Source organism: Diaphorina citri, unplaced genomic scaffold, assembly GCF_000475195.1.
Source record: "Diaphorina citri unplaced genomic scaffold, Diaci psyllid genome assembly version 1.1 scaffold120, whole genome shotgun sequence".
In the NCBI taxonomy this organism is placed as follows: Eukaryota; Metazoa; Arthropoda; class Insecta; order Hemiptera; family Psyllidae; genus Diaphorina; species Diaphorina citri.
The window spans coordinates 103,990-120,176 of record NW_007377557.1 but is presented as its reverse complement, the minus strand read 5'-3'; the positions used below and the strand labels follow the sequence as shown (position 1 = coordinate 120,176).

General features: G+C 36.3%; 1 protein-coding gene across 5 annotated transcripts in view; it reads right to left on the bottom strand.

The window, feature by feature from the left end:
- Nucleotides 1–16,187, bottom strand: part of LOC103524790 (PDZ domain-containing protein GIPC3) — a 47,339-nt gene extending 31,152 nt beyond the window's left edge. For 2 of the 5 annotated variants that reach the window (XM_026820083.1, XM_026820085.1), the window contains exon 1: nt 15,243–15,598. In XM_026820083.1, coding sequence (XP_026675884.1) covers nt 15,243–15,491 — 249 coding nt within the window. In that variant the 5' untranslated portion in view covers nt 15,492–15,598. Of the gene's footprint in view, nt 1–15,242; nt 15,599–15,768 lie in introns of those variants that run through there. The other 3 variants (XM_026820084.1, XM_026820086.1, XM_008489823.3) reach the window with 3 other exon arrangements.

Here is a 16,187-nt window from a genome sequence, read left to right as displayed (position 1 = left end):
ACCATGAGTTGTGAAATATGATGATTGTTCACTACACGATTCCCAACATACCATGAGTATGACAGCTGAAAATTATGAATATGACTGATAGGCACCTGTATTTAAGGGCTAAATCTAATAAAATTATATAATGTACCTACATACTCGTATCTACGATTCTGTTTGGAAGAGATATTGGTTCTCCCTATTCTGATTTATAAGAGCCCAATAAAATCATTAATTTATTATTTGCTGAATTCAAGACGGGTTACCAATGGAGTTCAACTATGCACTCTGTGCAGAGGTTAAAAAAATTATGAATTCAATTTTGTAAAATTTGTTTCCGCTTTATCTTGACACGATGGGTTTCTAATTTCTTGTATATTATGCCTAATACGCGTGTTTGCATGAGATGTTACTGCCTTCTCATTGCGTAATCACCTGTATCTCTAACACCGGCATAGGTACCTTAAATCAACATCATTATCTTTATATAGCCTCAATCCAGAATCCAGACTTCTCTAGTTCTTGTACAAAACGCCACACAGCGGAGACTTTCTCTTTAAACTTGATGTTCCTGACGGAATAGAGTTACACCTTCTGACTTTATTGATTTTGACAGTAAAACTCATAACATCAATTTGTTATTGCCTGGTGGCAGAAATGATATAACAAATAATACGTTTCCTCGTAATAAACATAGGTATATCTATATTGGATCCTCATTATCTCTTTCAATATCTACCGTATTCAAGTGTGAGAACCCTTTCTCATAGGTAGACATGTGTTTTTGAAATGGTTTGACCATAAAAGCTCACTCATCTGATTCCATTTTGACTTTAGTATCGTTCTGAGTACTGGTACCTTCTCGATAGATGAGTGACGCGTAAAAATAAGAATAAGCAACAAATCAAATTAGTCCATTTGAAGAATCAGCTTCTTTGACAGGTCAGATTCAACTTCTTTAGGTAGTTAACAAAATGAAACACCAACTTACTTCTAAAACACCACTGTGGATAGAGGAATAGATGTTTTGTGATTATAACTAGAAATTACTTGACGACCTGCTTAGGTATTTGAGTTTTACCGTTTCTTTGTTTATTTTCTAAACATACCTTAAGTAGCTAGGTACCAATAAGCTTCAAATGACAGAGGTAAAATTGGGACGCAAGTCCAAAACTAGTTTCGACTCACATAGTTTAGAGTAAATCTGTGATGTCTAGGTATGTATTTCTCTCGTTGAACCTATATAAAGTTACATAGGCAGTAGATAGCTAGGTATTTAGGTAGGTATGTGTTTAGAAATTGAAGAGAAACCAGTGCTTCTACTTCTATGAAGATGCGAGAGTAAGTTGTAAGTAATAATCATGTTCAAAATTACCTACATATTTCAATAAAGCTACATACCTACATACGATACTAAATTAATAAATATTTACGAACAAAAACTACATTATTTTATTACGAAATCACAAATCATACAAAGCATAATATTTCATGGATGGGTAGTCTTTCGTAATACTTCCAGATACTCAGCAGAGATACGCAAACCTCAACAAGTTGATTTGTATACTCATTGAAGACAATGATAACAATGATTGAAGAAATGAAGACCATGATGATCCAAACATACTATCCTATAATATTCAAAACAATAATGGAGTTTTCATGATTAGTCGTGTTGTCTATTTAGTAATGTCCTACAAGATATACTGCTGTAATAAACAGTGCTAACTAGTCTATCAAAGATTTAATCAAGAATCATGTGGCACTGAATATTAGCATTACTTAACCAAGACAAAAACTACATTATTTTATTACGAAATCACAAATCATACAAAGCATAATATTTCATGGATGGGTAGTCTTTCGTAATACTTCCAGACACTCAGCAGAGATACGCAAACCTCAACAAGTTGATTTGTATACTACATAATATTACAAATGGACTCCCAAGTGATGAAAAAGAACATAAATTCCCCAGATGACAGCTACATACATACATTATCAATTTATCATCAAGACAGGAGGGCATGATGAGCATGCTCATAAAAGTAACTTTCAATACCACATGAGATTGGAGAATTCAAAGAATTGAGAGGTGGGTAGTCTTTCGTAATACTTCCAGATACTCAGCAGAGATACGCAAACCTCAACAAGTTGATTTGTATACTTACTCATTGAAGACAATGATTGAAGAAATGAAGACCATGATGATCCAAACATACTATCCTATAATATTCAAAACAATAATGGAGTTTTCATGATTAGTCGTGTTGTCTATTTAGTAATGTCCTACAAGAGACAGGAGGGCATGATGAGCATGCTCATAAAAGTAACTTTCAATTCCACATGAGATTGAAGAATTCAAAGAATTGAGATTCTATCTAATCACTAATGTCGTCAGAGAAATATGCACAGCAAGTTCAAAGATCAACAAAAAGCTGTCACAATAATATTCAAGAGTGAACAAATCAATACGTAATGCAAGTACCTATAGGTACAAAGTACAGCCTACCTATCAACTAAATGATGAACAAATTGGTCTAAGGATTTGAAATGACCCCTTTGTCAAAGAGCCATCCATAATAGTAATATTATTATCTCGATACAACTAACTAAATGTTAAACTGAAAATTTGTGGTACCTATGTACCTACTATCTCGTACTATAGGTACGTATAATATGGCCATCCATAATAGTAATATTATTATCTCGATACAAGTAACTAAATGTTAAACTGAAAATTTGTGGTACCTATGTACCTACTATCTTTTACTATAGGTACGTAATACGTATAATATGTACTTATCTAGCTCTTTGAGGATAAAATAAAGGTATGAAAATTTGGAAACCCTAATGGTAAACACTTCTGTAATATGCGTATCTCTAGATAGGACGTACCTACCTACCTACTAGGTACTGTTTTGACCTCATAGGTATTTGGATATTTCATAACTTTTTTCGTGGGAATCGACCTTTTATTAATAATACCTATTTTCCCAATTGCAACTCCTCCATTCTCTATAAAACAAAAATAATTTACCTACCTGCGTTGCCGCGTTGTAGGTAGGTATATGGGTACTGGGTACCTATTTATAAAATAGAGGGTTACCTATGTAGGAATTTATAAAATAAAACAAAAGTTTGGTATACTTACTGACTAAGTAGGCTCCAGCATAGAACACGGCCAGCTTGAATAGTCCATCCTTCCTTGTCAAAGTCCTGCTGCTGTCCAGAATGTATGTTTGAGATCTTTTTCACATCCTGCCAGTCACAGTTTCTTTCAAGGACAGCCTTGATCTTTTCATTAATTTTCTTTCCTACATTTCCTTTGATTTTCCTCATCTCCTCCACACAGCATAGAATACGGCCAGAGAGTGTTTGTAAGAGGTAGCTTTTCTCAGGGGTTCCACCAGGATGGGCAGATTGCCACCAACATTGTTCATGACGAATAGGAAGACGCCGACAGTGGTGGATCGGACCGCCAGGGGAACGATTTCGACCAAGATGGCGAACAGAATTCCGAACCACATCTCAGCTGAAACATTCGGGAAGAAGTAGATTTGTTTAATTTTAAGAAACTTTTTATTATTAGGTATTATTACCTTTTTGCGCTTCAAGTGTGCGTCCAGACATAGTCGACCGGCCGTCGATTACCATCGATCGAACCGTCCACACAGACTCGACAACATAGGGTCACCTGGTCGATCGACGCGACGGCCGGCGGCCAGTCGACCATTTTTGGACACACTTTAACAATGCATGGCATGTTTTTTTGTCGCGATAGCATGTTGATTGTTGCCAGCTCCCAACGGATCACTCAAATTAAAAGTGTTGCACGAGGTTAGTACCCGGATGGGTGACCATCAGGCCAGTCTCGTGCCGCCTTTTCCCAGACCAAATCATTCTGGTTGGGAAGGCGAGTAGATTGTCTCCAAATTGAGAAAAAAATCCCTGCCACTAGCATTTACGCGTTCACCTCTAAAACAAATTACATATCCTAGGCATGTATCTATTTGTACCTAATGTTCTGATTAGGTGTGTTATGGGTAATCTGAGAAATAAGTGGCTATTAAAAAATGATATATTTTTAACTGAACGGACAGCTTATAGGTAGGTGTGATTGCTTAATCAAGGTGTGTGTGCCTAATCAACTAGTTTTCTTCTAATAGGGACATTCATTAGTAGAAGGTTCCATTAGATTTTTTCTAGTGTTCAATTTAGAGTTAAAACGATTAGAGCGAGGTCCATGATTCCTTATGTCTTCTTCTTCTTCTTCTTCTTCTTCTTCTTCTTCTTCTTCTACTGCTATTATTTTATAAACATTATTGTTACTTATTACTTGTCTAAACTCTAGGCATAGGTAATTGTATACACTTGTGGCGACTAAGGATGGGTTCAGTTTACCGGTTTTTGCTTTCCCTATTTAGGTAGTTACTAATAAATTTATCATTGGCGTTAGTCAGCACAACCGAATATGTTGCGTCTACGTCACAGAACGCTCAGTTACTCCTGAACCATCATTCTAGTAACTACATATAGCTAGCTACGTAGAATAGTACTATGTTCTATGCTGTATTCTATGCTATAAAATACTTAATAATGTCCTTCCCCTGTGACCTGTGATTTCGCCTTCATTTTCTAGGTATGTATAAATATATACTCATGAAGTAATTTACTATTGGTAAGTCATCTGCATGAGTTTTTGCCATGATTTGATGATCGAATAATTTAGTGAAGAACCTTGCAAATTGGAGATCGAATTGATTTTTATTAGATTTATGTAGGTAATATTTGTTTTTTGGTCCTCGATGTTGATTAACTTTGATGACATGATTTGAAGTGAGCGAACATAATTTATTGATTGCAATATTGAGCTTTTTTCAGTAGTCGATCAATTTGAAACTTTAGGGTCTGACTGACTTACTTGATAGTTAACTTCTTACCTAAACCTGCTAAGGCTGGTAGGTAGATTAGGTATTTAGGTATGATTATTCTCACTGACGTGTTAGACAAGTGTTTTCACAGATTCAGGTTTGAAGCATCACCAAAATTGCTATCAGCGAGTAGGTAGCTATTATATTTCGTCACTGACGTGTTAGACAAGTGTTTTCACAGATTCAGGTTTGAAGCATCACCAAAATTGCTATCAGCGAGTAGGTAGCTATTATATTTCCTTACTTTGCCTCTTCTCCAAATACGATTATCCAACAAATTTAATATGTATGTAGGTAGGTATCTACCTACAGGTAAAATCTAAGAATCTATTATTACACTGCAAGGCGTAGATGGTTAGCTATGTACGTAAAACAAAACACAATTTCAATGATTGAATAGGTACTTTTTATATTGTGCTTCACACTCGTCCAATTCTCATTCTTTTAAATCATTTTCCCGGAAAATAAGACAGTTTACCTTATTTATTACATAATAGGTATTTGGGTTATTTCCCTAACATAAATATTATTTAGGGTGGATTTCAGCAATATTTTTTCATTCACTAGAAGCCTGTAACAAGCTTCTAGCTTTTAGTGAATGCATGTTAAGTTCCATTTGATTTGCATAGGCTTAACAGAACTGTTAAGCGAACAGGCTGTTAGAGGCTAAAAAGAAGTTTGGTGAAACCCACCATTTTGGGTATGTTATGTTTATGTAATGATTGAATACTTTTTATATTGTGCTTCACACTCGTCCAATTCTCATTCTTTTAAATCATTTTCCCGGAAAATAAGACAGTTTACCTACCTTATTTATTACATAATAGGTATTTGCGATATTTCCCTAACATAAATATTATTTAGGGTGGATTTCAGCAATATTCTTTCATTCACTAGAAGCCTATAACAAGCTTCTAGCTTTTAGTGAATGCATGTTAAGTTCCATTTGATTTGTATAGGCTTAACAGAACTGCTAAGCGAACAGGCTGTTAGAGGCTAAAAAGAAGTTTGGTGAAACCCACCATTTCGGGTATGTTATGTTTATGTAAAAACGTTATCTCCGTTGTCACATGACATGAAGGACCCTATAGTGTCCCATCATGACGGAGATACACTTTATGACTAATAGAGGTAAAATTGACCGGTTTTATTATGGTAAGGGTTAGGTCCACTTTATGGTTCAACCTCATCTGCTACTTTATTGATTACCCACAGCTTCTGTGTACTTCAGTGATTCCCAAACTGAGGTCCACGGGCCCCCTCGCCGTGAAAGACGTCACGACCCTTCGGGAAGATCACAACACAGTAAAGGGACCGCGGAGCTTTCACAATTAAAAAAAGGAAAGTGAAAAGGGGCCGCGTGTAAAAAAGTTTGGGAAACGCTGGTGTACTTAATTGAGTAATTTTAAGATGGAGAAATATGTGCCAAGGTGCCAATTTGGACGTTTCAACTGATGGTCACTTACTTGACTTGAGCTTTTTGAAGGGGAAAAAAGTGATGATGATAATGATGATCGATGATGTTGGTAAGTAAGGCTAAGGCAAAACTCTATGTCGGTATATGAAACTAGCGTGCTGCAGCTTCTATCATCAAAGGACTTATGTTCGAGTGGCGTGCGTGGGTTTGGATTTTAACGAGAGGAGAATATGGATGGAACTTAAAACGATAGACAATCCATGTTAAAGTCATACCTATAATAAATAGGTACCTACATTACCTACATAATTGATACAAGGGAGAAGGAAGAAGAAGAAGAATCAGTAGGCCCTCTATGTCGGTATATGAAACTAGCGTGCTGCAGCTTCTATCATCAAAGGACTTATGTTCGAGTGGCGTGCGTGGGTTTGGATTTTAAGGAGAGGAGAATATGGATGGAACTTAAAACGATAGACAATCCATGTTAAAGTCATACCTATAATAAATAAGTACCTGCATTACCTACATAATTGATATAAGGGAGAAGGAAGAAGAAGAAGAATCAGTAGGCCATGAGTCCATAACTTCCTAATAGTTATAAAACCAACATCAGTCCATTATATTATTAGATTTTCAGGCATATTCTCAAAGACATGTGTAGATAGCATCATCAAATTCTAATTGAACTCTGAATATCAAAATAACTATAGGTAATAATAGTCAGAGTCTAGGTAGAGGCATAGAACCATGTTGTCTAAGTGCCTATGGCTATGAAAATATTCATAGGTGTCCGGGAATTAGGATAGGTCAGTTCTACATTATTGTCTGAACTGTCATTGTTCTATGGAAAAATATGGATGGAACTTAAAACGATAGACAATCCATGTTAAAGTCATACCTATAATAAATAGGTACCTACATTACCTACATAATTGATATAAGGGAGAAGGAAGAAGAAGAAGAATCAGTAGGCTATGAGTCCATAACTTCCTAATAGTTATCGATAAGTACCTATAATACCAACATCAGTCTATTATATTATTAGATTTACAGGCATATTCTCAAAGACATGTGTAGATAGCATCATCAGAGTCTAGGTAGAGGCATAGAACCATGTTGTCTAAGTGCCTATGGCTATGAAAATATTCATAGGTGTCCGCGAATTAGGATAGGTCAGTTCTACATTATTGTCTGAACTGTCATTGTTCTATGGAAGACGATCGTAGCTGCCACATCTATATTACACAAAAATTACTAGTTATCGTCAGCAATGACCTTCTGAATGAAATACCTGTCCAATTCGGTACTCACGTACCACACATCAGTGAAAAATTCCTGTACTCTCATTCAAAACTGCAAGGAGTTCTCGCATTCTGATTGGTTCTTTCATTTTGGGTCGATGACTCCTTGCTGCCATATTCAAATGGACGAACCATAGGTATCGTGTTAGATCTTATCGGGCTCGTAAAATTAATAGCTTGGGAAGCGCAGTTCTATCGGAAATGATTCTGAACGGACATGACATAACATGAATATCATAACGCGTATGTATGATAATAGCGATGATTAGGTGGGTCGTGGATTTAACATGGAACTTCATTCAGAACGAAATTTGTATTAATAAAATTGGCTAATCATGTAATAATGCTAAGTACTCTAAGGTAAGGTAACTATCGCAGTTCTATCGGAAATGATTCTGAACGGACATGACATAACATGAATATCATAACGCGTATGTATGATAATAGCGATGATTAGGTGGATCGTGGATTTAACATGGAACTTCATTCAGAACGAAATTTGTATTAATAAAATTGGCTAATCATATAATAATGCTAAGTACTCTAAGGTAAGGTAACTAAGTTTACCATAAGTAATTTTGTATATATCGAATAGTATCACAGTAACTTTTTAACTATCTGTGGATAAAGGGACGTCGCGCTGATCGTAAGAACTCGATTCCACGTCGACTGAAACCGTACATTACCTCGGCAACATAGATTCACCTCTTCACCTCGCTGATCGGCCATCGGCGTCGACTATGTGTGGACACAGCTTTACTTGTGGAAGAAGTGGGTATGTACTATAGGATCTTATGATTGAATACTTTTGAGTAGAAATATGAGAAAATTATCATTCAGTTTGTTCAACAACGGTCAGATCACAGTAAGTTACGAGTAGCAACTAGCAAAGCACTACCGCAGAATAGGTACCGTATAAAAATGGGAATTTGAATTTTTATGAACGCCTGAAAATTAAACTATGTATGCAATGTGGTAATCAAGCCCATCAATTGCTACTGACTTTTCCCGGAGCCGCTAAGAAATCTTAGAACTCTGGCTGGGTGAGGTTTGTGTGGAGGTGGGTAGCTTGTCCCCAGCCGGAAAAAAGTAAAACCCTCGTTGCCAAAGACCATAGCAGCTATACAGTGACATTATATCAGTCGCGCTGTGATGTTTCAAAGTCATAGAGCAGGAAAAATGAGGACCAACGGAATTTTTCTTTTTCTTCTACGACTTCTAGATACCAAGGTAGGGGAGGGGAAAACTGAGGAAGAGAATCTCCTTCCCTAGCTTCCATGAAGGCTACAAAGATTTGCAAGAAATGAAGAACCTTTACTCTCAAACCTCAGACACAATCATCGATACATATTTTGACTGACATACGTACCTGACTAATGGCTAGGACAGCAACTCTGGACTTGATTCCCATCTTGGCTACGATCTTGTCTGATACCATTCCTCCAACAACGACTCCTAGGGATCCAATAACGAAAGTGACGAAGAACAGGCCCCATCCGAGATCAATGACTCCCGCTTCGTTTGTTTGTGCGCAAGCGTTTCTGCGCATTTTGACGTGAAATCTGACGTCACAACTCTGAACTTTTTCATTAGAACACGGCAATTAAAAATTGAATTTTCGACCTTTTAAAGCTACTTTTTCGGAGTTTTGACCTCATATTTGGAAATTTCATAACTTTTTTCGTGGGAATCGACCTTTTATTAATAATATTTTCCCAATTGCAACTCCTCCATTCTCTAAAAAACAAAAATAATTTACCTACCGGCGTTGCCGCGTTGTAGGTAGGTATGTAGGTATATGGATTATGGGTACTGGGTACCTATTTATAAATTAAATGGTTACCTATGTAGGTATTTATAAAAAAGTTTGGTATACTTACTGACTAAGTAGGCTCCAGCATAGAATTTCTATGGCAAGCCTAACAGCTGCTCGGTAAGTGTATGAAATGGGGGCTCCCACTGACATGTCGTGAGATTTTCAGTGGAAGCTATAAACCCATATACCGTATGCCGATATGCTGGTGGTCTTATACATTTAAATAGGTGAAGGTAGGGGAGGGGAAAACTGAGGAAGAGAATCTCCTTCCCTAGCTTCCATGAAGGCTACAAAGATTTGCAAGAAATGAAGAACCTTCACTCTCAAACCTCAGACACAATCATCGATACATATTTTGGAGACAGGAGGGCATGATGAGCATGCTCATAAAAGTAACTTTCAATTCCACATGAGATTGAAGAATTCAAAGAATTGAGAGGCTAATCAGCTAATCACTAATGTCTTCAGAGAAATATGCACAGCAAGTTCAAAGATCAACAAAAAGCTGTCACAATAATATTTAAGAGTGAACAAATCAATACGTAATGCATAAATAATTCTTATGATTCCCAAGAGCTATAATTAATACGGGAGGTCCTCAACATGGTAAGCTGCTATGATCTTAAAAACAATGTCCTCAATATCATTAATCAATTTACGGATGACATTATTTTCAACATCAATAGGTATCTATTTATTTTCTTTTTCTTTTTTTTTTACCAAACTCATGTGGAGATATAAAGGGTTTGGTGATGAGAACATTCCAGATCTACCAAGAGAATACATGGCTGAATGAAGAAGAAAGTGTTATAATTATAAATTCAACCATGCCACCATCACGCGTTCTAACTAAACAATCTATCTTTTGAACCAGATACCTACCTTAACCGACGACGCTATAGTGTTATGACCATATTTGATGAGCTTGCTAAGGCGGGATGTGGAATATTGTTTTACCATAACAAATGATGCTAGTGAAAGCGTACTAGAGGACTGATCCACACCATGATGACATTTTGTTGAAAACAGCTCCCGTATATTACTTACTAAACTATTGATTGATAGTGTAGAATCTGTAGAATGTAGAGACAAATATTCAGTTCTGTACGGTTTTGAAGGCTACTGCACAGTGCACGTTCCCTGCTGAAAGGATTTTGTCTACTGATCTGTGATACCTTGTAGTAATTTGCAACCGATTAACCAATGCGGAAGGAAACTCTATTGTTCATATTGAGATCAAATTACTTATCAGTTGATCATTAATTTCATCCTGACTGATAAATAATGCAATAAACAGGTGTATACGTAGCTATTGAATAGGTTCTCATATTGTGTGATAATATTGTGAACTTTATCTCTTATTTGGAACAATAGATAATTGATAAGAGGATGTGATTTTTAATAGGATTTCTAATCCAATAGTAGTGTCCGTTTTCAGTCTGATCAATATGGGTAGGTGAATGTACATATATTAAGTGATCACAATGGAGTGATAAAGATAGCACTGTTTTAGTATGGATAGATCTTTAACTGATTCCTTGATGCTATTTTAATTATTAATTAAAACCAGTTCCCGCTGGATATTATAATCATTGGCACTAGCAATTTCTTTCATGTGTTTTATTCTTTTTATTATTTTGTTTGATTATTATTATTATTATTATTATTATTAGACATTCCCTTTGGAAAGTGCCTTGACATCTGTGACTTTTTTTTAACTTCTTTGAACTTGTAGGACGAAATAAATTTTTACAGGAGCTTCCAAAATCCTTGTCCTTCTTCCTTTCAATAGCTAGAAAAAACATATTGTTTCAACAAAGAGTTGAAGGTACCCAAATAGTAGCTATTGACAAACTAGTAACAATGATAGACCGGGTAATGTACACCTTCAAAATAAAATGTACCGCCTCAGTGGTTAAGACCTCCAAACCACGACGAGTTGTTTGTTGACTTTGGTAAATTCATAAAAAAAAACAACCTGTCGCAAAAAAAGTAGTTGCATGTAGAAATTAGAATTACTCCCTCAGCATTCTTATTTTGCACTAGGTAATTCCTGAAAAGGATGGTGTTTTACATTATAAGAATTTTTAGTCCTTGCTGCCATAGAGTCTTTGTCCTTAGTCTTCGTTGTAGTCGTAGACGAAAAAGTATAGACAAAACCAAGTGACAAATTGACAAAAATCCTTCCGAGATGCAATAAAATTTATTCAATCCAATGAAGTTTCATCATTCAGCAATACAATATTTTACCGCTCTGTATTAGGATTATCTTTACGAGGATTCGAGGAAAGTCACTACTCACTTATACTGGGAAATTTATCGTACCTACACTACATTTATAATCCATAAGAGTAGAACATAGTCATCATCAGCCTCAGAGGAGAATGAACAACTGACTTATAGGTGTCAACTTCCACTAAATAATATTAGAGTAAATTTTCAATAGATATATCTTGTCATTAAGTCCTTCCTGAAAATGCTGATCAGTAATTTTCAAATCAAAATGGTAGTTATTGTCAGCTAAGTAAGGAATGTAGCTAAGTAAGGAATGTATAGTTAATCATGTAAAAAGGTGATGGTACCTATCTACATAATCTTCTCAAGAAACTCTTGGAATCTCCACTGATGGAGTCCATGAGGTAATGGTAACACCCAATCGAGTAGCTGCTGAGAAAACAACATTCGTAATGAAAAAGTTATTAATAAAATTTCCTGCGAAATCAATTGAGAATTGACCCATTAGGGTTGCCCGAGCTGATGAAAACAATAGATTCTTTATTAAACTCATATACAGGAGGTTCAAACACTCTGGTAGTATTGAATCTACATAATATTAAGCTGTGTCCACACACATAGTCGATGGCCGTCGAACAACAATAATTAATCGATCGATATCAATCGACCATAGATCGACGGCCGTGTGTGGACAGATCTTTATGTTGCATGTGACACATAAATCCGACTACTGAGGACCGCATGGAAAAAGAAGTCCTAAGGAAAACTCCATAGCTTGGTACATACTTCCCAAATGGGGTTCCAACTAGATATTTCTAGTTTCTAGGGCTTTGAAGTACTGTAGACAAATCAGACTAATTGGCTAGAATCTTTTTGTCTTGAAAAGTGATACGCCAAAAGTTGAAAATTCCACCAACCTACAGGAACTGGTACAACACATTCGTACCAGGTTCTCCAGGCACCATTCATTACCCACCATATCCCTGTGTTGCTGTTTTCCAATCATTTGTCATTCTGTGTGTTGAATTCATCCATGTCTTCTGGAAGGTCATTGCCCTGTATTTATTTTTCACAGGCGTCTAATGTGTCATGGACATTAAGGCTATTCGGTACATGAGTAGATACCTATGCTATGTATTATGTACATATGTATATCAGGCGAAATGTTTCATCTATTTGTGTTATGTCTTATGTCGTCCAACAGTTTCATATGACCAGAGCACGAGGGTACCTATCTTCGACAGAAGGACAATTTTATCATTATGTAGATCATTTTATTAACAATCCTTAATGTACCTATACTTCTGGAAGGTCATTGCCCTGTATTTATTTTTCACAGGCGTCTAATGTGTCATGGACATTAAGGCTATTCGGTACTTGAGTAGATACATATGCTATGTATTATGTACATAAGTATATCAGGCGAAATGTTTCATCTATTTGTGTTATGTAGTCCAACAGCTTCATATGACCAGAGCACGAGGGTATCTTCGACAGAAGGACAATTTTATGATTATGTAAGTAGATTGTAGATCATTTTATTAACAATCCTTAATGTACCTATATGTAATAAAATAAATAAATAGATCGTATACAGATAACTAACACCTTTTAGACTTTTTAGAAAATCCTTGAGCTTTTTTACACAAAGTCACAGTTTTGACTACACTCAGTCACACCAAGGGTTTTGAACTTTTGAATTTTTTAACCTTGAGAGTCCAATGATAAGTACCTATGATACTTGTGTTAAGTGTAGTTCTCAAGCAAAGCTCCGAATTGTACCTATAATATGTAATAAAATAAATAAATAGATCGTATACAGATAACTAACACCTTTTAGACTTTTTAGAAAATCCTTGAGCTTTTTTACACAAAGTCACAGTTTTGACTACACTCAGTCACACCAAGGGTTTTGAACTTTTGAATTTTTTAACCTTGAGAGTCCAATGATAAGTAGGTAGGTACCTATGATACTTGTGTTAAGTGTTAAGTGTAGTTCTCAAGCAAAGCTCCGAATAATTAAAGTACCCATTTTAATTCTCCAATATTATTAGTCCGATCGATCTTGAACTCCTCTACTGATCAATTCAGGATGTTGTCGGTTAGAAAATCGAATGACATAGATTTCTAGCATGTGTCAGTATGGAACACATTTCTGTGTCAGATTGTTGTAAGTAGAAAGAAGCATTATTACTCATTATTAGTCCGATCGATCTTGAACTCCTCTACTGATCAATTCAGGATGTTGTCAGTTAGAAAATCGAATGACATAGATTTCTAGCATGTATCAGTATGGAACACATTTTTGTGTCAGATTGTTGTAAGTAGAAAGAAGCATTATTACTCAAAACATAGACAGACCTATACTTATTGTAAGAAAGATAATGTACTGAAACGGATATACCATATTATACGCCTTCTATAGAACTATAGAGAGGTAAAAAAACTCATGTCATATGATGAATAATGCTAATATTTCTCAATCTCTACATGGGCATCGAGTTAAATCCTAAATCCAATGTCCATCCCATAATATAGGATGTTGGTAGGTAGGTACCTAAAATAGTTAGACTTATCATGTGATGTTGCTAAGCTCTTACCAAGGATTCTTAATAGGGAAAAACCATACAAATTTATTGGATTTAAAGAATTATTGGTAAATACTAGATTGGTTAATAATACCTAACTAGGATGCAACGGAATACATCGCTTTTTCACAGCTTGTATCGGATATTTTGGCACATCCACTAAAAATGTTAACTTGTCCCAATATCCAACCCCTAAACCTACCTAGGTATATCTTTTATTTACCTCTTTCTCTTTTCGGTCTCTCTCCTTCATTCTCAGATTCTCTCCCTCTCACACAGTCTCTCCTAATGCCCACATCAATTTTCGGACCCGATAGGTGGCGCCAGTTACCAGAAAAGTCCAGGGGACCAAGGTACAACGGGGGCCAAGGTACGACTAGACACCCTACTTATTGTAAGAAACATAATGTACTGAAACGGATATACCATATTATACGCCTTCTATAGAACTATAGAGAGGTAAAAAACTCATGTCATACCTATGATGAATAATGCTAATATTTCTCAATCTCTACATGAGCAAATGAGCATCGAGTTAAATCTTAAATCCAATGTCCATCCCATAATATAGGATGTAGGTAGGTACCTACAATAGTTAGACTTAAGTATCATGTGATGTTTCTAAGCTCTTACCTAGGATTCTTAATAGGGAAAAACCATACAAATTTATTGGATTTAGAGAATTGGTAGGTAAATACCTACTAGATTGGTTAATACCTAACTAGGATGCAACGGAATACATCGCTTTTTCACAGCTTGTATCGGATATTTTGGCACATCCACTAAAAATGTTAACTTGTCCTAATATCCACCCCTTAACTAAACTTACCTAGGTACCTATATCTTTTATTTACCTCTTTCTCTTTTCGGTCTCTCTCCTTCATTCTCAGATTCTCTCCCTCTCACACAGTCTCTCCCAATGCCCACATCAATTTTCCCAAAAAGCTACCGAAAGTCCTCACTCACCTCTTCAGCGGGGAACTCATAGCATTCAGCAATCTTCTGGTACAACTCCCTCACGTTGGAAAATCCTGATATTAACCCTGTAGGGCTCCCATGGGCAAGTTGACAGTGGAAGATGAGTTTGGGTTTGCTGTCTTCTGTCACGGGGGCAGGACTCTTGGTTCCATTGTAGATTTTCGACTTGTGCTCACCCACATTGTTGTTGTCAAGCAAGTGATCGTCCTTTTTCGGCTTTCGCGTGAACAGAGGCATCGTGAAAATTTCTCCTAGAAGCGACACTTTGGCTAAATTTGAAACGGTTTGAAAATTACATTAAAAACACCTAGTTGAAAGGCTTGTTTAGATACTTAACGTCACTGTATTGCTACTGACTCGGTGTGTACATCGTGAAAAGTTCTCCTAGAAGCGACACTTTGGCTAAATTTGAACCGGTTTGAAAATTACATTAAAAACACCTAGTTGAAAGGCTTGTTTAGATACTTAACGTCACTGTATTGCTACTATTCTGTGTTAAAATCCTGATATTAACCCTGTAGGGCTCCCATGGGCAAGTTGACAGTGGAAGATGAGTTTGGGTTTGCTGTCTTCTGTCACGGGGGCGGGACTCTTGGTACCGTTGTAGATTTTCGACTTGTGCTCACCCACGTTATTGTTGTCAAGCAAATGATCGTCCTTTTTCGGCTTTCGCGTGAACAGAGGCATCGTGAAAAGTTCTCCTAGAAGCGACACTTTGGCTAAATTTGAACCGGTTTGAAAATTACATTAAAAACACCTAGTTGAAAGACTTTCTGTGTGTTTAGAGACTTAACGTCACTGTCGTGTGTAGTGGGAAAACTTTGGTAGACAAAGGTTACACGCTCACACGTCAAAGTAAAAGTTGTTATCATGGAAATAACGACTTGATGTATTGCTACTTGCTACTGACTCGGTGTGTTTTAAAGTTGATAT